The sequence below is a fragment of the Pygocentrus nattereri genome, chromosome 24 (assembly GCF_015220715.1).
Source record: "Pygocentrus nattereri isolate fPygNat1 chromosome 24, fPygNat1.pri, whole genome shotgun sequence".
NCBI classification, from domain to species: domain Eukaryota; kingdom Metazoa; phylum Chordata; class Actinopteri; order Characiformes; family Serrasalmidae; genus Pygocentrus; species Pygocentrus nattereri.
The window spans coordinates 6,114,818-6,141,497 of record NC_051234.1 but is presented as its reverse complement, the minus strand read 5'-3'; the positions used below and the strand labels follow the sequence as shown (position 1 = coordinate 6,141,497).

The window sequence follows — 26,680 nt, the reverse complement described above, 5'->3', positions numbered from 1 at the left end:
GAAACGCCTTCTGAAAACCACAGTCTGTGAACTCAGCTCGTCGCTGCATCCTCAAATGCAAGTTAAAATTCATGCCAAGAAGAAATGATATAGAAAAAGGATCCAGAAACACTGCCGCCTTCTCTGGGCCTGAGCTCCTTTAAAATGGACTCAGGTGAAACTATAAAAGCGCCTTTAATGAAAATGGAAATCAGGGAAGCCACATCCTCCAGGCTAAAGAGTAGAGAGACAATTTGGCAAGACAATGTCAAACAACATTCTGCATGTATACAGAGTCCAGCTACTAAACTGGCCTGCCTGCAGTCCAGACAATTCGCCCACTGAAAAGTTGGTGCATTATGAAATGAAAAATGCAACCAAGGAGACCATAAACTGTATCTACTTATTTATTTATTTTTTAACAAGGCAATTGTATCAGGGCTTCGAATGAAAGGCAAATCGTCTACCTACAGGACGTAAGTGGGGAGGGGCGGTTAGGATGGCCTGAACCTGTGATGGGCAACTTTCACAGCTTACAGGCACCAGCAGTGAGCATGCAGGGAAAGGAAGACAAACAAACACATGAGACAACGGAATCCACTGAAAGTGACAGTGTTGAGCCAGCACTTAACACAGACGATGCATCTGAGAAAAAAAATCCCCTTTTTACCCTGTTTGTTTATTTGCAGGACCACTGCAGAGCAGGTACTATTTGGGTGGTGGATCATTCTCAGCGCAGCAGGAACACTGACGTGGTGGTGGTGGGTTAGTGTGTATTGCGCTGGTCTGAGTGGATCAGACACCTCAGTGTCACTGCTGGACTGGAAATAGTCCACCAACCAAAAATATCCAGCCAAGGACCAGAGGATGACCAACAGAAACTGTGCAGCAGCAGATGAGCTGTCGTCTCTGACTTTACATCTGCAAGGTGGATTGACAAGGTAGGAGCGTCCAAGAGTGGACAGAGAGTGGACACAGTGTTTAAAAACTCCAGCAGCACTGCTGTGTCTGACCCACTCAGACCAGCACAACACACACTAACACACAACCACCCAGTGCTGAGAATGATCCACCACCCAAATAGCACCTGCTCTGTGAGGGTCCATGGGGGTCCTGACCAATGAAGAACAGGTTAATGGGGGCTAACAAAGTTTTAGAGAAACAGATGGACTACAGTCTGTAACTGTAGAACTACAAAGTGACCATATACAGTAAGTGGAGCTGATAAAATGGACAATAACGTGTAGAAACAAGGAGTTTTAATGTTGTGGCTAGTCAGTGTATATGTTACTTTAACTGTTGTATTTGTTATAGTTATACAGTGTTATTTGATCATCCAAACTGTGATCATGTGGTGCCGCATAATTGTTTCTCCAATAAAACTGAGAGCACTTGATAACAGTAGCTGCCGATTAGTCCCCCTAGTTCCCCTCTGACAGTCTGATACTGCTCCGTCCTCTATGTACAACCACAGTATTCAATCTGCCTGAAGCTGATGAGCATAGTTTAATTAGGCTGAGCTGGAACAGCTGCAGAAGGACGAGCTCAGGAAATGCAACCCTGCGCCGGGTCTCGGCTCCGCTGGTTAAAAATATCTGACGCCTACGCTGCCTGACAGTCGAGTCAATAACTGCCATTCATCATTCCTATCTGCCTGCCTCTTTTTAATTACCGCAATGAATTACCACACCACTTGATGTATTTACTTTGTGCTTCCTGAGGTTCTTTGGTTCTCCCTGTTCCAAAAGTGGTTACGGCTGCGCACTCAACAAAACGCCTGAGGCGTCTTCTAGGCCTTCTGTGATCGCAAAGGCAGATGTGCTAATATTGGTTTGAAATAACGCTCGACTGTCTCACTGAACTCATCTGAATGGTGTTTGATTGACAAGCTAAGATTGCTCCTATCTGCTCCCACTCCCAGCATGCGGCTCTGCTATCAGACGGAAGCGAATGTCAGAGACATTATCACGCCCGATTACACACTTGATTCCAGACCATTGATATATAAACTGGACCCAGTCATGCTGCTGTTGTCAGTGGTGACCAGGTGAGGTCAGTTGTGTGGGAAGGCATGAGGCTGCGTGTGCAGTATAACCGCAGTGTGTGCAGGAGCTGCTGAGCAGATTTTTGTGAACGTAGTATTGTGTTCGTCATGTATTATGATACTGATTGTTATAAAATAGGTGTAAACTACTATTAAAACGATCGCAGTAATAATATAAAGTATTGTTATTATTAATACTACACAGGGAATCTGCTCAGTTCTTTGTATAATCGAGGAGGTTAAATCGTAAAAAAAAAAAAACCACAAACCATAATTTTACTGAACATATAAGACCCTAATAAGCCCCCAATACATATTTCCTTCAAATAAAGTGTAACTGAAAGCTGTTGAGATGGTACTGATAGCATGTATTATCTCCTTTCGTCATGTTCGGCTCAGTAGTTTTGAAATATCTCACATGAGTTTGATTTATCAGTGATGCAGTGCATTTCAGAAGGATTTCTATCAGTCAGCTCAGTGTTATAACTTGAAAAGTTTCCTTGTGATTGCACAGCTTAAGCAATTCCCAGGTGGTTGCTAGGGTGTTGCCAAACAGTTGGCAGCTGCTAGGCTGTTGCCGAGCAGTTAGCGGTTGCTAGGGTGTTGCCGAACAGTTGGAGGTTGCTAGGGTGTTGCTGAACCATTAATCTAGTGTTTTAGGTGGTTGAAAAGATGTTGATAGAGTGATTGCTTAGGTATCTCAGATGGTTGCTAGGGTGTTGCTAGGTGGTTGACTGAGTGTTGCTAAGTGGTAATTAGTGTTACTAAGTATCAAATTAAATTAAATGACCCTTGTTAGTCCCACAACTGGGAAATTTTACCTCCACATTTAACCCATCCATGAAGTGAAACGAGACACACACACACACACACACACACACACACACACACTCTTGCCTGGAGCGGTGGGCAGCCCAATCTGCAGTGCCCAGGGAGCAGTTGGGGGTTAGGTGTCTTGCTCATGGACACCTCAGTCATGTGCTGTCAGCTCTGGGGATCGAACCGGCGACCTTCTGGTCACAAGGCCGGTTCCCTAACCTCCAGCCCATGGCTGTCCCCACCATAAATAACATAAGTTGAGTGTACAAATGTTTGCACACCATTTATTCCTAAGGGAGAAAATGGCATTTAATAATAACTGTGCAAAAACCATCAGAGGTATACAAGCACAGCATTCTTGATCAGACCAAACAGATTCTATCGTCTGGATTAGGACAGCTGGGCAGCAAGAGTACAGCATCTTCTCCTGTGGCCTCTAGCCGACTTTAACAGTAGCAAGGGAAAATTGTGAAAAGCACCCAGTGGAAACTACAGTCTAAGTTTGTAGAGAACGAGTATTCTTCGCAGGAGTACTTTCTAACTGCCGAATGTCTTTCAGAGGTCTTGAGGAAAGCTTGAACAGATGACGCTGTTTTGCATGGCAGAAATTCAACACTGATGGCACACTCAGCCTCGCTGACGCACAGCAGTTCGCCTTGCTACAAGCATGACCGCATAAAATTGCTAATTTACATGAATTACTGGGTATGTAAGACACGTTTCCCCCCTTAGACAATGCCATTAGCATTGTATACATAATTAAAAATGTAACTGGACCTTATAGAGACAGTGGTGTGAGCCTCTGTAGCATGTTCTGGCATTCTTGGCCATTGGGAAGCCGGAGCATTCTTTGACCCCAACCTTTCACTTCATGTTTCTGACACGCTTCTAAGCACATCAGAGCATAATTTTACTGGATGGCCCCACTTCAGCGGTCTCCACTTGTTCTTCAGCTAACAAAACACAGTATTCCTGACAATCAGTGGGTTAAGTGCCGCTGAAGCTGCAGCTGAGGGCAGATCATGTTGGAGAGAGACTCCTAGAGGTCATCTGTAGTATGGCAGGATAGTTTTACCCTGCTAGGACTCCAGAGAATCATCACACAATTTAATCCACTACTCAAAATACACATCGTTTCAACTAATTCGGGATTTGTAGGAAATTTGTAGGAAAGTCCATGATTGGCTGGAACAGAGTAGGGGTGCCAGGATCAGAGCAGGGGTGCCCAGCAGGTGTGTTGGATCAGAGCTGGGGTGCCCAGCAGGGGTGTTGGATCAGAGCAGGGGTGCCCAGCAGGGGTGTTGGATCAGAGCAGGGGTGCCCAGCAGGGGTGTTGGATCAGAGCAGGGGTGTCCAGTCCTGGAGATCTACCAACCTGCAGAGTTTGGCTCAGTCTCAAACCAAAAACACATGAACCAAGTAATGAAGGCCTTCAGAAGTATCTGAATATTAGAGCCAAGCATGTCAAACTCTTCAGGGTAGATCTCCAGGACCAGGATTGGGCACCTATGTATTAGAGTTAAGTGAGGGCTGGGGCAGCTTATTGGATACGGGTTGGAACTAAACTCTGCAGGAACGTAACGTTCCTGACTTAGGCCCGATCTGCCAGCCTATTCAAGGTGGAATGGGAAATTTAGCTAGCTAGCAAGATTTATTAACGCTTGTGATAAAGAAAAGGACCATAATACATTGAAACAACACTAAACTAATGTAACACAATGTTTATTAGGGGCGAGGGGTGAAATGGGATTTGTGCCTTAGTGTGTCCACCATTTACCTTTACCACTACGCCCATTCTTTTCAGGAGACAAGTTGCCAGTGTAAGAGTCCAGCTGGCCCTGCCTGCTGCCAGCAGAGGGCGATGGCAGCAAGGTGCCCAACCTGCACCGCCTGTTGCCAATGGGGGGAGCCATGGACTAATCAGGCTAACCTGACACACCTGTAGCCTCCCCTACTTAAGGCTGTGGCAAATGGCAGTGTTTGTCACACCTTTGTAGAAGGGTGATCAGTAAGGTATTTAGCCAAAGAAAAGTAAATGAAACTGCCCTGAAAAGAGAGAAAAGAAGGCTGAGAAGAGAGTAATTGCCCCCAAATAACTTGCAAAAAGGGGGGAAAAAAAGAATCCAAGCCATACAAAAGGTGTTTGCTCTAAGAGCGAACAAGTAAAGGGAAGCATAAAGCTTGCCTACCCGTCATGATCATGTGGCAGTGTCTTGTGTTCTCATTCATTTTTTTCCTCTGTTCTAACTCGACCTTTATTAGAGCACGCTGCTTTCCTGCGTTCCCGCCTTTTTTTTCCTTTCCCTTCCTTGAAGGGTTTCCACCAAGGTTCGAACGCGGCTCTAGGTTTACCCAATTTGCACCATCAGAAACATCCGCTCCGTTGCCCCAATAAATCTCCTAACTTCCCTTTTTCCCCTCACTGGCTTTCAGTTCTGCATTTGGGTCCGCCTCCCTGCCATCCCATAACCAACTTTTCAAAGAAATCTGTAGGGATATTTTTCCACACCTCCAAAGATCAGTCTTAGAAGTTGGTTGCATTTCCTGTTTCTCACAATCTGTGATGTGGAGGTCCGGGCCTGGCGTGGCCCATCCACTGCTCTGAGACCACCAGATCATCATCTTTTTGTCTTTTTCTCTTTGAGAAATGTGAGGCTTCTTGGAAGCTACACATCATTCCCATAATTTTGCGTGGCTTCTCACAGTGGAACGTCTTGCCACGATCAGATGTTCCTTTTTTTTTTTTTTTTTAAAGCCAGTCATAAACTGGCTTTGGCCTGCAGATACTACTTATTATTCACAATGCAAGCTAATTACTAAGCTGAGAACATGCACTTTTAAACTGATTTACTGCTTGGAAGCCAGTAATGATGACAGCCCTGGTAGACAATAAGAACAAATTTCCCCTTTTAAGGCCTGGGAAATACACCCCAGTCTCAGTAGACCCTCCTCCCTCGCTCACCTACATCCCCCGTGATAGACGGGTCCTCCTCTAAGAGCGTATTAAAAGCAGTTTGTGGCACTCCAGCCTGTCAGTGGCCCGATGCTGGAGAGAGTGAATCCCACTGGAACTCGGTCTAAATCTGCTCAGGAGGCTGGTGAGCACAGAAACAGCTGGAAGACTAAAGGCTGCATGGGAACATGCCAGTTTATACACACACTGATAATTCCAGGTTCTCCTTCTGAGAGTTTTACAGGGATGTGGTCAGCAGTTACAGCAGCTCTTCTAACAAACGACTGGTGACCTGTTGGACAAACGTTGTATGGATCATTCAACAAATTTGACTCGGAGTTGGAAACGCATTTCTTGGACTTTAGGCTAAAATATTTTGATTTGAGTGCCCCCGCACCCCCCCCCCCCACTGTCCTTGATTATGTTTATTTTATTAAAACAGAATTGAATTTGTCATAACCAATTATATCAAATCTTAATCACATGTTTCAGTAGCGACCGGTTCGGTCATGACAAACTTGGATCATTTTAAGCAGAACTGGCTTCCTGTTAGTTCTTGGATTAAGTACAAAATCCTTCTTACCTTCAAGGCTCTTTACATGGTCTGGCTCCGACATTTCTTTCTGATCTTGTTTCTTTATATTGTCTCTCTCGTGCTCTCCGATCTTCTAATTCTGGACTCCTTACAGTTCCCTCAACTAGACTTTTTACTTTGGGTGGCAGATCTTTCAGATCTTTGCTGCCACCAAACTCTGGAATTCTCTACCTTCCACTCTTCGTAACTGCTCTTCACCCTGTTCCTTCAAATCTCTGCTAAAAACCTTCCTTTTTTCTTCTCTTTAGTCTTTGGTTGGTGTGTTGGGGGGGTGTGGGTGTGTGGGGGTGTGTGTGTTTTTTTTTTTTTTTGATACAATGTAAAGCATTCTTAGGTTTGTGAAAGGTGCTGTATAAATTTATTATTCATCCATCCATTTTCTAAGCCACTTCTCAGTCAGGGTCGCGGGGGTGCTGGAGCCTATCCCAGCAGTCATCGGGTGGAAGGCAGGATACACCCTGGACAGGTCGCCAGTCCATCGCAGGGCAGACAGACAGACACTCACACGTTCACACCCAGGGGCAATTTAGCATTGGCCTGACTGCATGTCTTTGGACTGGGAGGAAACCGGAGAACCTGGAGGAAACCCACGCAGACACAGGGAGAACATGCAAACTCCACACAGAGGACCCCGGTCACCCAGCCGGGGAATCGAACCCAGGCGACAGCGTTACCCACCACACCACCATAATAATAATAATAATAATAATAATAATAATAATAATAATAATAATAATAATAATAAATAATCGCTAGCTAGTATGACTAGCAAGCACAGCTTTGAACGGTTACACACATTCAATATTTTTCTTTAAAATACATAAATGTTTACTCAATTGTGGAAAATATGACAATTTTTAGTGTTACATACTGATTCTCTCACTTTGGGTCACACTTGGATCCCATTGTTTTAAGCTAACTGCCCACCATGCAGCAATGGACAGGGATGCAGTCTCACTTCCTGCTTCAAAATGCAAGGGTGTGGCTAAAACTAGGCTCCACCCACAGACAAACTTTGTTTCGGTAGTGACGTGAAAACGTGACGTAGCATTTTTGGAATAAAGTTCTTGAATTTGAGTTTCCTGTTTGAAAATTAAACTCATGAGAAATCACTGGTCATTTTGAATAGTAAATAAAATGGTCAGATTTGCTTTGTAGACATTGTGCCTCCTGCATCTTATCGCCACCAAATCAAATGTATTTATAGCGCTGTTTACAACTGATGTTACAAAGCAGCTTCAGATTTCCAGTAAAGACACAATTTTAACATGAAATTTTAAAACCCCCAGGTGAGCAAGCCGGTGGCAACAATGGCAAGGGGGGGAAAACTCCCCTCAGAGCTGAGGAAGAAACCTTGGGAGGAACCAGGGCTCACAATGGGGGGGACCTCTCTATCCTCCTCTGCTCAAACTACCTACAAACGATCATACTAAAATTAATAGCAGAAGTATCAGTAGTAGTAATAGCTAGGACCACTGTAGAACTCTCAGCTTGAAATACCAAGCGTCTCCCTCTCGCCTCAGACCTCTCTGAATGACTTGGCTTACGATGCAGAAATTTAAAAGATGGGTGGGTTTTCCCTGCCTGGCCACTACCACTCGCCCTTGGATCACAGAAAATGCTAACTTGCAATCATCCGTGTCTTTTAACTTTATAATCAGGCCATCCAGTAAGAAAGGCTGAAAATACAGATGAGTTCGATCACCCTTTGATAAATCTGAGTCCTGGCAGACTCGCGGTTTCAGCAAAAACGGCTAACTAGTGTACAAGTGTGTAGACCGCAAGTGCACCAATCGGAACACAGCCCCAGACATCCGAACCGGGAAGCCGAGTTTACACGAAGCGTCCTGAAGAGGCTCGTTCTCTCCGCCGCGGTCCGGGGTGAATTTAGCAACGGGTAGAGAAAATGCTGCGAAAGAGGACGGCCGGACAGGACGGCGGTGAAAGGGCTCAGCCTGACAGGAGAAAGGTTGTGAGCTCCGTCCTCGCCGCTGTGTCGTTCACTTTACCGTCAACTCAAGGCTAATGTGGAGTTAGCTGGCGTGCTAACCGGCTGTATCCTCCCCTCGCGGCTCCCTCAGGCTGGAGAGAGACGGGGACGTAACCTCGCTGAGCGAAAGCTGAACGAGTTTAATGAGTAAATCAAAGTTTATATAAGGCTTCGTGTAGTTTCTGCTGTAAGTAGCATTAAGAAACACGAAGCCATAATACTACACGCTTCATTAGAAACGCCTGCTGTCTGTTCCCTCCCATGTTGGTGTGCAGTCGGTTCACAGCTCGGCTGCGTCCGAAAACAACATTTACACCAATTTTCAGAATTTTCTTCAGAACTTTTTTGAGTAATTCAGTCATTCAAGTGTAAACAGGCATTGGTTCATTGTGGAGAAACTCGCTAGCTTCTGCTTCTTCACAGTGGCGGTGGTAGGAGCCAGGGGCCGTGGTGTCGAGAACATTAATACAGCCGTTTTATTTACTGTCCAAACCTCCAGTGGTCCGAGTTACTTACACTAGACTTCCCAAAGTGTTCGCTCGTCTGGCTTCACACACATGAACCTGAGTGACGGCCCATTCTTAATACATAGGGTTTAATATGATGTCGGCCCACCCTTTACAGCTATAACGGCTTCAATTCTTCTGGGAAGGCTTCCCACAAGGCTTAGAGTGTTTATGGGAATTTTTGACCGTTCCTCCAGAAGCTCATTTGTGAGGTCAGACACTGATGTTGGATGAGAAGGCCTGGCTCACAGTCTCCACTCTAATTCATCCCAAAGGTGTTCTGTGGGGTTGAGGTCAGGACTCTGTGCAGGCCAGTCAAGTTCTTCCACACCAAACCTGCTCATCCATGTCTTTATGGACCTGCTTTGTGCAGTGCAGCACAGTCATGTTGGAACAGGAATGGGCCGTCCCCAAACTGTTCCCACAAAGTTGGGAGCACAAAATTGTCCCAAATCTCTTGGTGCTGAAGTATTAAGAGTTCCTTTCACTGGAATGAAGGGGCCGAGCCCAACTCCTGAAAAACAACCCCACACCATAATCCCCCCCTCCACCAAACTTTACACTTGGCACAATGCAGTCAGACAAGTACCGTCTCCTGGCAACCGCCAAACCCAGACTCGTCCATCGGATTTCCAGATGGAGAAGCGTGATTGGTCACTCCAGAGAAACACATCTCCACTGCTCTAGAGTCCAGTGGCGGCGCTTTACACCACTGCATTCTACACTTTGCATTGTGCTTGGTGATGTAAGGCTTGGATGCAGCTGCTTGGCCATGGAAACCCATTCCATGAAGCTCTCTACGCTGTTCTTGAGCTTATCTGAAGGCCACATGAAATTTGGAGGTCTGTAGCGACTGACTCTGCAGAAAGTTGGTGACCTCTGTGCACTATGCCCCTCAGCATGTTTACATGATCTGCGTAATTAAACATGGTAAAAATTTGGAGCCTTTCTCCTTTCGGTTTTATTCACTTGGTAGTCAGCAAGGCTGCAACTGAAGCAAAACCAAGGAAGATGGTAGGAAGTCTTATTGACTTATTTGGGCACCTCATCAGCTAATTTCCAGGTTTAGATGATGTGCTTGAGCAGGGTCATCACTGGACTAGATCTGCATCAGTGGACAGTTTCTGACCTCAGAGCTGCTCTTGGTTGGATATGTTTTGGGTGGTGGACCTTGTAGTGTAACTGCTGTCACACACCACCATTTAAGTTGTTATTAATGTTTTATTTTTAAAATGTGGTTTAGACAGAATTTTGTTGGGATGAGTGAGTTTCAAACTTGCGCCTGTGAAACTCTTCTGGGAAATAAAGGTAAATTGGGCAGATTAGGATGCTTTAGGACCTCATATCATATTATACATCATTTTGATGGCATCTCTTGGCTTGGCAGCACATTAGCTTGCATGCATTTTTTTATTTATTTTTTTTGGCTTATTTTCTTTTTAATAGAGTATTTTGTTTAGTAACACCTCAGTGTTTAGCGTTTGGCTGTATTTTGTACATCACATTCAGAGCATTGGCAAAAAAGCTTCACCTTTCAGTCTTGAGTTTGACTATTTTCTGTGTAGAATATTTTTTGGCTGGCGTTCGTCGACTGAGGGCAGCGGAGAAGCTGAACTCTCTACTGAAACTTCTTTTACCTGCAGGCAACCTGTGAGGCGCCTGCTGCTGTGAACAAACAGCAGGAAAAGAGGAGCTGCTGGTCCACTGTGGTTTTATTAGGGAAGATCCTCCTTCTTGTGATCTTCGTACCACCTTTCCTCAATTATGCCTCACTTCAAAGAGAGAGACAGGAGCTCGGCCCTAAAGGTACAGCTTCACTCTTGCCCTTTTTTGGCCTAACTGGGCTGTGACTACATATCAACGTGATCCAAATCTGCTGATGGAAAGATTGCAGTATATTAAAGAAACACTTTTTTTCCTTTTACTAGGTGCGCAATTAATAGATGTTGGTTTAGGCCAGAAGATCAGCCTCATCTGCAAAGGCCACGGACAACCAGTTGGTAAATCCTTTTCTTGTTCTATTGGAAAAGCTTCACTGCTGCAGGTTTACGTTTCCAGATGAAAAGGTAGTTTGGAGCCATGAATTCGAGCAGCACGCTAAGCTGGAGTGTTACATTGCGTAATGAAGAGAGACAAAGATGAGACATCCATAACTCTCCCTCGCTGTTCACCACCTCATAGCTGATCAAGGGGAAGGAGTTATGATGTTGCTGCTGCGAAACTTTGGTGGTCTGTTTCCATTTGGTGCTAGATGCAGAGGACAGCCCCCCGATCGCTGCTGCAAAGGACGCACAACTACCTACTGACAGTCCTTTAACTGAGACACTAATCTCTCTGACTCGATGGTTCACACTCGTTTAGACAATTGATTTAAAATCGGTAATCCAAGGTCACATGGCCACGAATCGGATGCGTATCCAATCTAGAACCACACATGACCGTGGCTTGGGTCTGATTTGAAAAGATCAGATTTGTCCACAAAGCCTGTAAACGGTGGAAAAGCAGCTTCTCACCTTTTTCTCAGAGCTGATCACAGTGAAGCTCGTTAATTTGTGCCGATGACGCATGTAATTCATTCAGTGTGTCCCAATTCAGGGGCTTTATCCTTTGAAGGACACGGTCTACGAAGGTGTGTCTTTCGAAGGCTGCTTAGACCCGCGGAGACTGAACTGAAATGAGACTGTCTGCCCCACGGTGGATTTTGTTTGCCTCATAGCTCCGCTGTTCCCGCCTTTATCGCTGCACCACAAAACGCCGCTCTTGTCAAGTTCTGTTAGTCCTTTAAAGACGGAGCCAGAAACTGATTTTGTTTTTTTTTATTTATTAGAGCTAGAGATGCTTTGCCGTTGGCTACTGATGGTTTTTTTTTTTCTTCATTTGCGTTGTCAGCCGTTCGCCTCAGTTTAAACCCAATACTTGTGTATAAATATTTAAAAAATGTCTCTTCAGCCTCTGTTTTGCTTCTCCGTTGATGCTGCCATGTTCTCGAATCCTACCGGCATGCAGTGAAGTTTGGGATATGTTGGCTGGCGAAGGATGCGCCTGTTTGCCAAGGAAAAGGACTCGTTTCTCAGCTGCATATGAAAGAGCCTTCGAAATGCGATAGCTTATTTGCACCGCTGTGATGCAATCGGCCCTCAAATGCAGCCTCCGAAGGATGCACCCCCTTAATTGAGACACATGGATTCACGCGACGTTACTGAGTAGGATGTGCGCGTGAGGGTCACTTCAGGACATATTGGCAAAAAAATTAACACTAAACGTGGCATCATTTTTGCACAGCACACTTTTTTTTTCCCTGCCAATCTTTAAACTTCATCACAAACAGTAATTGTGCATATATGCATTTCTGATAAACATGTGTATCAGTGTATGAATGTTGCTCAGCCAGAGTTTAGAAACTACAGCCATCCACGATGTTTTCTGTTCCAGCCACTCTGTCACTTTCACTGTATTTCTCAACTTCTCAGGATTTTGCTCAGTCATGTTTGTCTGATTCTGACTATCAGAGCCCTAAACAGCTTTTCTTCTCCGTCTCTTCACAGTAATCCTAGATGCCCCGACTGGAATGTCTTCAGACGTTTGGTATCACGTGCAGGAGAGCATCTCCCAAGCAACAAAGGCAAGTTCGATCAGGTTGTTGACTTTTTGTAACAGTCGCCTGCAGATGCAAGCAGTTTGTCTTTGTGCGGGAAGACGACGCTTGTGCTCGACACAAGTCTCATCAGGTTTTTTGTGTGGGTTTTCATGCGTTGCTGATGATGGGGAAACGCATTCAAACGCTGAGCCGGAGCGCCGTCCTGTAGAAGTGTTTATAATGAGCTGCGCGTGGCCCAAGGCGCCTTATTCTGAACACGAAGCTTTCTCTTTTGTTGCTGTAAACGTGTTTGTGGCATCGCGAGGTCCAGAAAAGCTGGAACATTATGCTTAGTTCAGCTGTGTGCAGTGTATAATGGGACCCCTGGTGCTGAGAGTAGGAGTGAGATGTAAAGATTAAGGCCACCTTCAAGATAAAGAAAACAAAGCAGCCTCGCCATAATGATCCACTTTGTGAATCGGTGACTAAGATTTGAGTCATTTGTATTCCGGCAATAATAGCATCACGGCTTTGGCCAGAGACGGCCAATGATTTTTTATTTGTTTATTTCTCAGCTACTGTAAATGTTCTGCGATTTTCACCAAGCTGCACAAGCTTTACAAGAAGAGAGCTTTTCAAACTCAAAATGAACATATTAAATAGAAAGCTTATTAGATTTTCTTCACAAATGCTGAAAGAACAACTGACAAAAGTCCTCTCCTGGTAATGAAGCCAAACTCCACACGTTGTAATGTCATAACTCAAACCTTTCAGATGATTAAACCAGCTTTAGGTCAAAGGAGTTTCATTGTGCTTTTAGCAGTAGTTTGGAATGTAAAACAGGCAGAGATGATCCAATCCAGTTTTTAGGCCCCACTGATCTCTGTTTTTAGGCCCCACTCTGTCTGTTGTGAGCTACAGCTTGTTTTCAGATAGATTGTCCATCATGTTACGTTTAATAGATTATACTATATTTCCATCAACTGGTCAAATGAAATCAGCTGTCTAACTGTTGGGCCCATCATTAGGAGTCCCTGGTGATGCTACAGCGTCTCAGGTTATAGATATTATCACAGACTGTTGTATTTTTTCTATTTGTATATATGCCTGTAGGTAGAATCTGGCATATTTATTCTTATGTCTACACCCTTATTACGTGTGTGTGTGTGTGTGTGTGTGTGTGTGTGTGCGCGTGTGCGTGTGCTACTGACTGCTAAATTTCCTTCGGGATCAATAAAGTATCTCTCTATCTGTGGGTCCAAGGCCCAATCCCATTTCGGGACGACCCTTCATGAACTGGATACGTCCTCTGTTGTCAGCGACTTTTACATAAACAGACGAGACAAGGTTTTCTGGCCATTTCCAATATGCCACCTCCAGCTGTGGTGATCTCACTTGCCACATGCCAGGACGGTGAATCATATTTAAAATAGCCTGGAAAAAATAACCAGGACATGTTTTCCTGCTTTGTCTCCAGACTACAGCGATAATGGTATATCGCACTGATATTTGGCATTAATCTGAAGGAGACTGAAAAGCATCGCGATTCATTCAAAACTTCAGTTTTAAGTATCAATCAAACGAGTCACAGAATAAAAAAAAGCACAAAAAAAAATTCACTTCATTAACAGCTACTGGCGCTGCTCTGTAGGCGACGCTACCCGTCTGCAGTGACGGCAGAGGAGGGGAAAGCTCAGCTCCTCACTGCTTAAATACATTTAGGGCATCATGTGCCTTCAAAGGGGTGGGCAATTATTTATTAGCACCACCAAGAATTCTTTGGTGATATGAAGCTGAACTTGGTTTTCTAATCGCCAGCTTCATGATCGATTTTTCCCATTCCACCTTAAATGGTGCAGCAATGTCACATACCAGAGTAACTGCTGCACCATTTAAGGTGGTACGGGAAACTTCGCCAGGTAGCGGCCGAGACATCAGTGTATTACTGGTGATCTTTAGGGGCAAGGGGTGAAATGGGGTTGGGCCCAAGAGAGCACAACTGATCTCACTCTCTGGGCAGATACGATACACCCCCCCCCCAACCCCCCCCCCCCGCAACCCCCCCCCCCGCCGGTGTCTGTTACTTCACGTAACAGATCTGGCGTTTGGTGCTTTCCTCCAGCTGTCCAATGACGTTTCGTGAACTGCAGTTCGAAAAGGTGCGGTGGTGCTTCACAGGTCTCAGAGGAAGCTTGTTGGCCTTCATCCTCCTAGTTGGTGGTATTGTGTGACTGGGGGGTCCTAACTAGTGGTTGGAATTGGAAACGACTAAATTGGTGAGAAAACTGTAGAACTAAACTAGAACTGGAAGTGATGTTGGCGAAAATGGACAACAGTAGAAATCCTACCTGGTTATTAACAATTATCTTATGTCAAACTTGTTTGAAATTAGTGTAAGATGTATGAGACTTATTAGGTTAGGAAAGTGTTTAAGAACTTTTTTCACAAGAATATATCCTGTGCTTAGGAGAAATTAAAAGTGAATTTTTTTGGAAGGAAAATAATTTGACTTGTATGCAGTTCCATTTTTTCTTAAGACTGTTTTGCCAATCTGGTCATTTTATACACAGAACAGTCCGTCATCTAAAACTATCCAGCCACCAGCAGTCCTACAGTCTGAAACTGACCATTGATAAAGGGCAGCAGAACTGATAAGGTCTAACACGTTTAGACATTGCACATGGATTGTGAAGTCTCAAAGCCTTTAAATTTGCTTTTTCAACCAACTGGTTTGAGGTAAATAGACGTCAGTGCCCGCCATGAGTGCTGTTTTGTGGGTCTTGTGCAGATGGCATCGTTTTTGCTTTAAGGTTTTGAAAAGGAACTAAAAACATTAAATTTGATTAAACTCTACATGGAATTTGCAGAGCCAGATGTGGTTTTGCTCCAGGAATTGGGACAACCATGTGAAACTTTGAGCTAAATGTTGGTGGGACATGTAGACTTATTAGGGTCCATGTTGGCCAGTGGATGGTGTTAATGTTGGCTTGAGCTGAATTGTTGCATTTCTAGCCTGTTAGCAAAGGCACCCACCTGTGGGATGCTAGCTAACATATACATACACACACACACACACACACACACACACACTGTGTGTGTGTGTGTGTGCGCTTCAGTACACCAAGCTAACTTCTCAGTGTTTTAATGAGACAGTTGTGGGTTCTAGTGACTTGGTTGAGGTTATAAGCGGACTGTGCAGTGCGAGGAACTGAGGTTATTCTGTTTGTGTTTGATCGCTTAGTTTTGCTGGTCACGGAACACAAATATGCCTCGGGACAGTTTTGGGGAAGTGGTGAAAATGTTTCAAGCACTGCAATATAACCTTCATACAGCCTGCTGTAACAGTTTGCCTGTTATTTTACTGTTTTAATGTTTCTCCCGACCTAAAAGACAGCAAATGCTAAAATTGAACAGCACTGTTTAAATATTTACTACCTGTTATGTACAAAATAATGCATTGGAATGATTCACGGTACCCTGCTCTCCTTTTAAATACCAGCCACCTTCTGAAATCTTCTGCATAACCCAATGTGTCTTTCTCTTTCATTAATTGATGAAAATTCCATCTAAAACACTGTTAACTGTGTAATGTGCCTTTTTTCAAGTTAATTGAAAAAATGACTTTTGTGTGTGTGTGTGTGTGTGTGTGTGTGTGTGTATTTAAGCAAAAGAACACTCAAGGTCATTTATTATCATGAATAACATCACGAGCTTGAGTGTTCTATTGCTTTTATACAACACTTAACTAAAATAAGAAATTGATAAACTGGGCCGTGAACGTGGTGTTTTTAATGTTTTTTAAAGTCATAGCATCCTGCATCAGCGTATTCATCGTTTCATGGAGTAACTTTCTTTGAGGAAACCTTTTAGGGGCTTTAAGCTCTATACTGTCTGACTCCCATCACCAGAGAACAGTTCTGACTGAAGTTCCTCTAGAATGGCCCATTTCACATTAAACCACTCTGAATGACTTTGACTTTGCTCCTATTGTATTCATTTCATGTAGCATATTTAGAAAAATCAGCAGAATTCCCCAATAATATATTGTGAAGCGAATCACAATACATAGAAATATAATCACATTGTGGTATTTTGGCCATTTTGTCCTCTAAAGACTCCTGAATTTGTTTGACGTGCAGTGCTGTTATTGGGGGGAAATGCACAAGGACATGTGGCAATGCTTCTGGATTAGGGGGCTTGCATGTCACACAGCTGCAGAGGATGCTGCAGGAGGTGAAGCAGAGCTTATACAGGGAACGTTGCCTTGTTATTAGCCACTTCCAGCAGCTGCTGTCTTTAGTGCACAGACGGCCAACACATCCAACAAACACATGCAAACTTGCTCAAAAAAATGTATGCAAGTAATTTATACTCTTACAGAGCCCTGCTCTTCTGTATTGAGCCCCAGACAGAAAACACTCAGAGCTGGAATATTTCATATATACTCAGCATGAATGCAGGGGGCTAAACTCTTGCAGGCGTGTGTGTGAGTGTGAGTGCATTATACACTCACTGGCCACTTTATTAGGTACAATAAAGTGTTCAGTTCAATTGCTTAACACATTGGCTGATTAGCTATCACATGGCCGCATCTCAATGCATTTAGACATGTAGAGGTGGTCAAGACAACCTGCTGAAGTGCAGACGGAGCATCAGAACGGGGGAGAAAGGGGATTTAAGTGACTTTGAACGTGGCGTGGTTGTTGGTGCCAGACGGGCTGGTCTGAGTATTTCAGAAACTGCTGATCTACTGGGATTTTCACACACAACCACCTCTAGGGTTTACAGAGAACGGTCCGAAAAAGAGGAAACATCCAGTGAGCGGTCAGTTGTGTGGATGAAAATGCCTTGTTGATGTGAGAGGTCAGAGGAGAATGGGCAGACTGGTTCCAGATGATAGAAAGGCAACAGGAACTCAAATAACCAACCAAAATCTCTCAGGAACGTTTCCAACACCTTGTTGAAAGTCTGTCATGAAGAATTAAGGCAGTTCTGAAGGCAAAAGGGGGTCCAGCCTCTTACCTAAAGTGGCGGGTGAGCGCGTATATAAGTTTTTGTGCCATATCAGAAACAGTCAATTCAAAAGCAGCTGTTTTTGCAGCTTAGTTTTAGTACATGGGCTCTGTACCTTTTAAACATTTTATAAAAAAAGGGAATAACATTTAGTTACAAAATAATGGTGTAAACAGGCTGTAGTGCCATAGAACTAGTTTTGGTGTCCTAAAGAACCTTTCTGTGGCTGCTTCTTTAGAGGAGCACTTTTGTAAGCATGTTTGTGAGACTGTCTTACGAGTTTAACGATCTTCAGCCTAAGATTAATTGGTACAGAACACTAATGTCTGAGCGGTGAACCATTTATGAACCTCTATCTCTGAGAGTGAAGGAGTAATACTGAAAAAAAAGAGGGAGATGGAGATGGAGGTAATGTGTTTCTGCGGCAAGGCGTGGTGGCCAGCGGCGGCCCTGTGCCGAGCCTCTGCCATGCCAGCTCGCATCAGGGCCGTGCAGAGAGCTCCACAGATCGCGGCTGACAGCCTGCCAGGCTGCCCCTCGCTGCGTGTCTGAGCACTGATGCTCGCCCTAATGAGGGCTCATGGCAAGCCTGTCCAGAACTCGGCGGGCACACACATGTGAAGCTGTCCCTTATGGGTCAGTCAATATATTTCCGCACCACTTTTGACAGTTGCACGAAAGATAAGTTTGAAATCGTACCACCTTAAACTGTTGTACTTAATGTACAGCTTAATATTCAGAAACTGTGAATTATATTGTAACCACTGTAAATGTGCAACCTCATTTCCAAAAAAGTTGGGACGCTGTGCAAAATGTAAACAAAATGCAGTGAATGTGAAAATGGTACAAAGACAATGTCACTTGTTGAAGCTAAGAAATTTTATTTGTTAAAGTATTTGCCCATTTTTAATTTGATGCCACGTTCCAAAAAAGTTGGGGTGGGGCAACAAAAAGTTGGTAAAGTTGTGTAGTGCTAAACACCTGGTGATTGGCAACCAGTCAGTAACATGATTGGGAATAAAAAGAGCATCTCGGAGAGGCGGAGTCTTTCAGAAGACTCTGTGAAAGACTGCACGAGCAAATAGTGCAACAGTTCAAGAATAACATTTCTCAATGTAAAGTGGCAACGAACCTTCACCTTTCATCATATACGGTACATACAACCCCAATTCCAATGAAGTTGGAGGGTTTTGAGAAATCAAGACAAAATTAAGAATAAATATTGATTTTTCCTTTTTTCCAGGTCTATATTCCGTGTATGTATGATGTTTGTTTGCAATAGAAAAGGATTAAGACCTGGATGGGGTTTGAGCAGATCAATAGAAGTTTTTATTAGCATTTATGGAAATGGTTTTGGTGACTATTGACTTCTAGTGTTTGTTAGCAACATTAGCTTTGTAGCTCCAGTTCTAAACCAAAAAGCTAAATTTGGGCACCAAATATGTCTTGGCTGGTTTGACTACATTTGGGTTATTTGGAAAAAATGTATTGTTCTAGTTTACTGTGAAGAGTCGTGTGTGTGTGTGTGTGTGTGTGTGTGTGTGTGGGGGTATTTATATACAGGGTTGCTATAAGGGAAAATGGTCTTTAAAATAAATATTTTTCAGATATACAACTATTTTAGCATTATAAACATTACATATAAAAACACAGCTTCACTGCTGCTTCTGGAAAGTAAATATAAAGGCTGTTCCTTTATAACTTGCATTGAAATGCAACAGACGTTTCTCTACATTGAAGCATTTCACACCAAAACACTCGATGCTTTTGTTTGCATCTTATTAACTGAATTATGCAGAAACATTAGTTGACCTGTTGGCCCTACATAGTTTGTGTAAAGTGCCTTGCGAAAGTATTCACCCCCCCTTGGCTTTTGACCTATTTTGTTACATTACAACCTGTATTTAAATGTTTTTTTTAAAATCTGAATCGTATGTGATGCATCTGCACAAAACAGTCTAAGTTGGTGAAGTGAAATGAGGAAAAATACAAAAAAAAAACTGGAAATAAAGAAACTGAAAATTGGCACGTGCATATGTATTCACCCCCTTTGCTCTGAAGCCCCTAAAAAGTTGTGGTGCAACAGATTACCTTCAGAAGTCACATGCTTAGTGAAATGAAGTCCACCTGTGTGCAATCTAAAGTGTTTCATGATCTGTCAGTGTATATATATACACCTTTTCTGAAAGGCCCCAGATGCTGCAACACCATCAAGCAAGAGGCACCACTAACCAAACACCATGAAGACCAAGGAGATCTCCAAACAAGTCAGGGGCAAAGTTGTTGAGAAGTACAAGTCAGGGTTGGGTTATAAAAAAAATCCAAATCTCTGATGATCCCCTGGAGCACCATCAAATCCATTATCATCAAATGGGAAGAACATGGTACCACAACAAACCTGTCAAGAGAGGGCTGCCCACCAAATCTCTCAGACCGGGTAAGGAGGGCATTAATCAGAGAGGCAGCACAGAGACCAAAGGTAACCCTGAAGGAGCTGCAGAGTTCCCAAGCTGAGACTGGAGTATCTGTCCATACAACCACAATAAGTCGTACACTCCATAGAGCTGGGCTTTATGGAAGAGTGGCCAGAAAAAAGCCTTTACTTGCAGACAAACATAGGAAGGCTTGTTTTGAGTTTGGCAAAAGGCTTGTGGGAGACTCCCCAAATGTATGGAGGAAGGTGCTCTGGTCAGATAAGACCAAAATTTTACTTTTTGGCCACCAAGGAAAATGCTATGTCTGGTGCAAAACCAACACATCTCATCACCCCAAGAACGCCGTCCCCACAGTGAGACATGTTGGTGGTGGCAGCATCATGCTGTGGGGATGGTTTTCAGCAGCAGGGACTGGGAAACTGGTCCGAGTCGAGGGGAAGAAGGTTGGTGCTAAATACAGGGATATTCTTGAGCAAAACCTGTTTTGGGCTGTCAGTGATTTGAGACCTGGACAGAGGTTCACCTTCCAACCTTCCTTCTGAGATCCCCCCCCAGATTATGACAGACCCTGGCTTTTGACCATTATGCTTGTAATATTTTTCTTTTTTGGCCCAGAGAACTTGTCCATTATTTCTATAAACAGTCTGGGAAGAGGACTCGTCAGACCACAATACATGTTTCCATTGTGCGTAAGTCTATTTCAAAAGTAGCTGGAGCCCAGAGAAGTTGGCAGTGTTTCTGGATGCTTTTGACATGCGGCTTCTGCGTGTATAGTACAGTCTTAACTTGCATTTGTGGCTGCAGAGACAGATGGTGTTTACTTACAAAGGTTTAGTCAAAGTATTGCTGAGCCCTTGCGGTGATGTCCATCACAGAAACCTTTTTTTTTTTTTTAATTATTTGTCATCTGAGGGGTTGCAGGTCATTTCATTTCATGCAGGCATTCAGTGGTAATTTTTGGCCTTCCATGAATCTTTGGGGGTTATTATTTACTATAAATGGTGAACTACCTAAAATCTGTTTAATCCCTGGCTGAGCAGTGTTATTTTAAAACTCTTGGATTTTTTTGCTGATGTATTTATGGCAAAGTGGTGAGCCACGACCTTCCCTGCTCAAAAAGGATTAAGCCTTTTCTGGATGCACCGTTTATATCCAAGCATCGCCTCTTTTTTTTGTTATGAACATATCGCAGGCATCAATTAAAAAAAAAAAAACAACACTAAATTAGATAGATAGAAAAAAGCCTGAAGTGGATAAGCTAAAGAGTTAAATAGCTAGTCTTTGCTCTGTTTTTGTTTAAAGTCGATTTGTAGATTTTTATTTGCATTTTACCTGCTGTCCTAATGGTTTGGGGATTGGGTTTACAAACATAGCACACCATTTGGTTAGTTTGAGTTGGTTTAAGAAGTGATCCAAGAAAGAATTCATCAGAGACATTGAGTCATGCATCATGTCAGCAAATGGGCTGTGTACAGCGTTTTGTTTGCATCACACAAGCTTTGTGGAGATGCCTGTTTGAATGTTACATGGATCTTTGCAGATTGTGTTTTAGTACAGACAGCAGCGATTTAATTCAAGAATCTCTCAAGGTTGATTAAAATAAATGTTGCTGCCATTTTGCTATACTCTTTAAAATAAATTACTTGGGATGTCAAGAGATTCAATTATTTAATTACATTTTGTGTGTCATTGTGATTTGCAATGCATTTTCATATAGATTTATCTTCTAGGTTGTGGTGCTAAGAGGCAAAAAAAATTGTAGCAAGCGGAGGAATATTTGGAATTTTATTAAAAAAAAAAAGCCAAGGAAAGTTGTTTTCCATAGCTTTCCTGTTGGATGAGTAACACAGGCCTCTTCAGATGAGGTAAAACTACAATGAATTGGTGCAACACCAGATGCTGATGAGGACTTGTCATCTTACGTCGACACAGTCAGCAGGTAAACGTTTAAGTGAGGCTGATGTGATTTAGTGCGGCATTTTGGCTTTGCAGGAGTCTGTTCAGATTGAGTTGTTGACCAGTTTACACCTAGAATATGTATTAACCTATCTGAACAGAGGAAAAAAACCTGAGCCTTCAGGCCCTCGAACACGACTCGATCCTCTGACTGTAGCTTTTCACTTTTGTTTTGCTCCATAGTTTTCTCTTGAGCACTGTTCTTTGTATTCTACTCAAGGTGCTGATTGTATTGCTTTAAAAGCTGTATTTGAATGAGAGGGCTATAGTCACAGGGTCATTGTAACAAACAGCACACTGCAGCTGGGCTTCAGTCTGCACTGCTACAGATGATCTGAAGGGTTCAGACTGGAAAAGTGCATTAAAAAATGACCGGCGTTAAAAATAATTATCATGTTAACACTAACATGTTAACTTTGAGAGCCCTGTTAACAACCTAATTTCTCACTCTGTTATATAATGAATTGCCTTTGTTTAATTCACATCCTGTATCAACACACACACCCTGTTTGTTTTGATGACTAAAATCATCAAAATGTAAAGGTAGATTTTTTTTTTTTTTTTCTGTCTGCAAAACGAGACTGAACACACGATAGTTACTTTATCAAATTCAAGTCATAATAAAATATCTTCTCACAAACACACAGTTGTCGCTGGTCATAACTGCAACTTTTAAGGGTTTGTGAAGGTTCCTGGAGCTGCAGAGGGATGTGGCAGAGTTGTGCTGGGTATGCTGTATTTGATTGTGATTGGGCAATGATCTCTGAAGCCCAGGAGGGCAGGTCAAAGTAATGAATGCACTTTCTCTGCTGAGCTGCTGACAAACCAATAGCAGTTTGCTGGGGAACTTGGTTGTGCTGTGATTGAAGTTTTTTTTTTTTTTTAAACCGTATTTTCTCTGTGCTGCAGTCTCCATAGCTTCTGAAGAAATGGTAGCAATTCAGACACAGATCTATTTGTTTGATTGTGTATGATGTGGCATCCCATCCGATGCAGCCAGCGGACTAAGAATTTCTCTAGTGTTCGGAGTTTTGTGATGTTTATTCAGATGTGTGATTTATGCTTTCAGGTTTGTGCGTATGACCGAGTGGGGCTGGGCTTCAGCTGGAGAGTGATGGAGAACCAGACGACGGGCATGGAGAAAGTATGGAGATCATCTACCACTGGAAGGTACCTAGATTTATGGGGCATTTCCTTAACCACTGTTTACCTTTCCGTCTAACAAGGTCGTTATTCATAACGTGTTAAAATAAAATGTAAACTAATACTACATGTTCTACACTCAAACCCAAAATGTAAATAAACTAAATTAGTGTTAATGGTCATTGAAATTAGTGGAGAACTATACAGAAAAAAGTGTTTTTATAGTGAATTAACATTAGGTCTGAACCTGGCTCCAAGTCTCAGGATACTGCATGGCTTACTACAAAAAAAAAAGTTTGCATACACAGATCAGGCATAACATCGTGTCCACTTTATCAGCTCCACTTACTGTATAGCTGCACTTTGTAGTTCTACAGTTACAGACTGTAGTCCATCTGTTTCTCTGATACTTTGTTAGCCCCCTTTTACCCTGTTCTTCAGTGGCCAGGACCCCATGGACCCTCACAGAGCAGGTACTATTTGGCTGGTGGATCACTCTCAGCACCGCAGTAGCACTGATGTGGTGGTGGTGGTGGTGTGTGTTGTGCTGGTCTGAGTGGATCAGATAGCAGTGCTGCTAGAGATTTTAAACACCTCAGTGTCACTGCTGGACTGTAATCTATACTATAGTCCACCAACCAAAAATATCCAGCCAACAGCGTCCTGTGACCACTGATGAAGGACTACAGGATGACCAATGAGCTGTCGTCTCTGATTTTACATCTACAAGGTGGGCTGACAAGGTAGGAGTGTCTAATAGAGTGGACAGTGAGTGGGCAGCACTCGACAACCAACACACCACCACCGTGTCAGTGTTACTGCAGTGCTGAGAATGATCCACCAGCCAAATAGTACCTGCTCTGTTAGGGTCCATGGGGGTCCTGATGGTTGAAGAACAGGGTAAAACGGGGTAACAAAGTATCAGAGAAACAGATGGACTACAGTCTGTAACTGAAGAACTACAAAGTGCACCTAGAGTAAGTGGAGCTGATAAAATGGACAATGAGTGTAGAAACAAGGAGGTGGTCAGTGTTATGCCTGAGCGTTGTATACAGTTCAGTGCTAAAGTTTTGTCTGATCAATAAGCATCTGGTACAAAAACACTACTGAAATACTACAAATGCAAATCAAACAACAAACACCATGTGTGATGTTAGCTTAATAATTCCAAAGCTCTCTTCAAAGAAGTCCAGTGTTTACAGGCACCATCTAAGATCTGATTTATTTAATGAAGTCAAAGTGTATTTATTTAGTGGTTTTCATAAAAAGCAGCTTTACAGAAAATTTCCAGTAAGTAAACCACAAGACTCTGTGCTACCATAGACAACAGTGGCTTGCTACTTCTACAAAATGGAAAAACCATGGCACATTGTTGTACAGATTCAAAGAGCTTATGTAGAGAGAATTAAACGCAGGCACCTGTCAAACCAGCATTAAAAACCCGTCTTTTCCAGATACAGTAGAAGTGTTATAGAGAAGAGGTGATGGTTTGCTTTGTCTTTGGTCCATTTAAAGGTGTTAAAATGAAGTGAATTCATTAAGACAAACTAATCAAAGCCTGTGTTGTATTTTAAAAATCTAATCGTTCAAGAGTTGTACTACTAACATAATTTCTAAAAACAATGTGAATACTGGAAATTATAAATGATAGATTCTTTAAAACTCGGGTGACAAACTGCTGTTGTGTTCATGAGAGGAGCTTCTTACCCCAGTTAGGGGGACATCTTGCACCTATAGTGGGGACCTTTTTAAAGATTTCCTCTTTGTCCTTTTAAAAACAAAATTGACTGCTGTGACAGTTTATTCCTCTATTATTGTAGGCTTGGGCTTCATCACCCTGTTCATGCTAAACATGAAAAAGCAATTTTTCACCAAGTAATTCTGAAAAATTCCATTGTACTGTAAAAAGTCATTCAGAGTGGTTTGATGTGAAACTGTTTATTGTAGAGAAACTTCCCAATTTGGATTTCATTATAGTGTTGGTGATCGGAACCAGGAGTTGCGATGTCTACATTTTATTTTATCATTATTTAGCCATTTTCATTACTGTCTAAACCCACAGTGACGCTGGTAAACAGCGGTAGATCTGAGAGTTTTCCTTGGCTACTGTTTTAGCCTTACGGTGCCCTGCATGTATCTCTTCTCCAACTGAATGCATTTGTAAACATGATGTTTCAGGGCAAAAGCTTGTCAGAGAATTATCATAAAGCAGTGTCTCAGACATCAGGCTGCGTATACATTTAACCTCGTATTCTCCAGGGGATATTTCGGTTTTTCTGTCTGAATTTACATGATCAAATCATAAGGCGCATTATTCAGTAGCTGCATGAAATAAATGCAAATTTTTATTTCTTTATTTTGTAAAAGCTTCTCTCAAATGAACCTCAAATGAACAGAAAATGAGTTTTATGATCACACATCACTATATGCTTACAATTTACTGCTGAAAGCCAAAAATCTCAGACGCTCTTTGTGTTATTCTCTAAAAGTGATGTTTCCAGAGCAGATCACTGAAGAGACACCGTCTGTTTATAGTTTAGAGCCCAGATTTGGGGGAAAACGGGTCGACTTTCAGTAGAAAAACAAACTGAATTCAGCTTCTTTTATTATAAGGGTTTAAAATGACCACCGTCTATTTCACTGGAAAGAATTACTGCCTCAGCTTCTGAATGTAGCTTATGAAATATGAATGTCATGAAGAATGACGGGGCTTATTGGAACCACCGGTGGAGTTTAAGAGGCTACTTAATATTTTTTTAAATTTGATGTAGCTTTTAAAGGCATTCTTTGGACGTCTGGTTCCTATTACACCACTCTGAACAATTCTCACAGGGTAAGAGAAGCTTTTCACATCAAATCACTCTGACTGACTTTCCTTACATCACTCAATTCTGCAGAACTCCCCTCAGTTGTCCCATGATAAGTAGTCCAAGAGCTCAAAGCAGTCATTTGTATTAGCACTATCAAAATTTACATGAATAACCTTGTCTGATCTCACAGACTGTGGTGTGGACATTGAACGTTGGAGGAAATCTTTATTTCTCTCATGTAGACAACCTTACCAGCCACACACGGGCACAGGTTTGGCCCCCTGTCCGCTGTGATGGCCGGCCCTGATTTTCAATCAGCTCTGACCGTCCTGTTTGACCGTGTTAGAGGAGATAGATGTGTGCATGTGCATAAGCGTGTGTGTCCTTGTCCTTTCTGTGGCACAGCGTGCTGCTTCATTGGCTGCTCTGGTCGTCCGGCACGTTTGCTTGTTCTTATCTCATAACTGTTGACACAGTAACACCCTGGCTGTGGACGCTTTGGCTCCTCTGTCCAGTAGTCTGGCCACGGCGGGAGGCATGCGATTCGAGCAATCAATTTCTCTCCCAGAATTCAATAAGCAGCAAAAGCAGACACTCTGATGAATGCCCATTCAGCCCGCTGCGGCAAGACCTCCTCATTTAGCTGCTGGTTTGATTTGCTGGGAAAGGACACAGCCGAGCAGATGAAGAGCCACAAAACACAGCACATCAGTTGTGGATGATTCAGTGCTCTGTGGTGTTTCATATCAATGAGGATGATATTAAACAACGCTACATTTACAAGAAATATACTTAAGATTAAGAGGTCGGAACCTCCTTAAGGAAGTAGTCCTGCGGAGCACAAATCAAATGTGCATAGT

At 42.9% G+C, this 26,680-nt stretch overlaps 1 protein-coding gene across 2 annotated transcripts in view; it reads left to right on the top strand.

The window, feature by feature from the left end:
- Positions 1-8,155: 8,155 nt before the first annotated feature.
- si:dkey-122a22.2 overlaps positions 8,156-26,680 on the top strand; it is a 52,040-nt gene continuing 33,515 nt past the window's right edge. The window contains exons 1-5 of one of the 2 annotated variants that reach the window (XM_017715638.2): positions 8,156-8,359; positions 10,530-10,692; positions 10,815-10,886; positions 12,432-12,508; positions 22,937-23,037. In XM_017715638.2, the coding sequence (XP_017571127.1) occupies positions 8,297-8,359; positions 10,530-10,692; positions 10,815-10,886; positions 12,432-12,508; positions 22,937-23,037 (476 nt within the window). In that variant the 5' untranslated portion in view covers positions 8,156-8,296. The remainder of the gene's footprint in view (positions 8,360-10,529; positions 10,693-10,814; positions 10,887-12,431; positions 12,509-22,936; positions 23,038-26,680) is intronic. The other variant, XM_037534144.1, reaches the window with a different exon arrangement.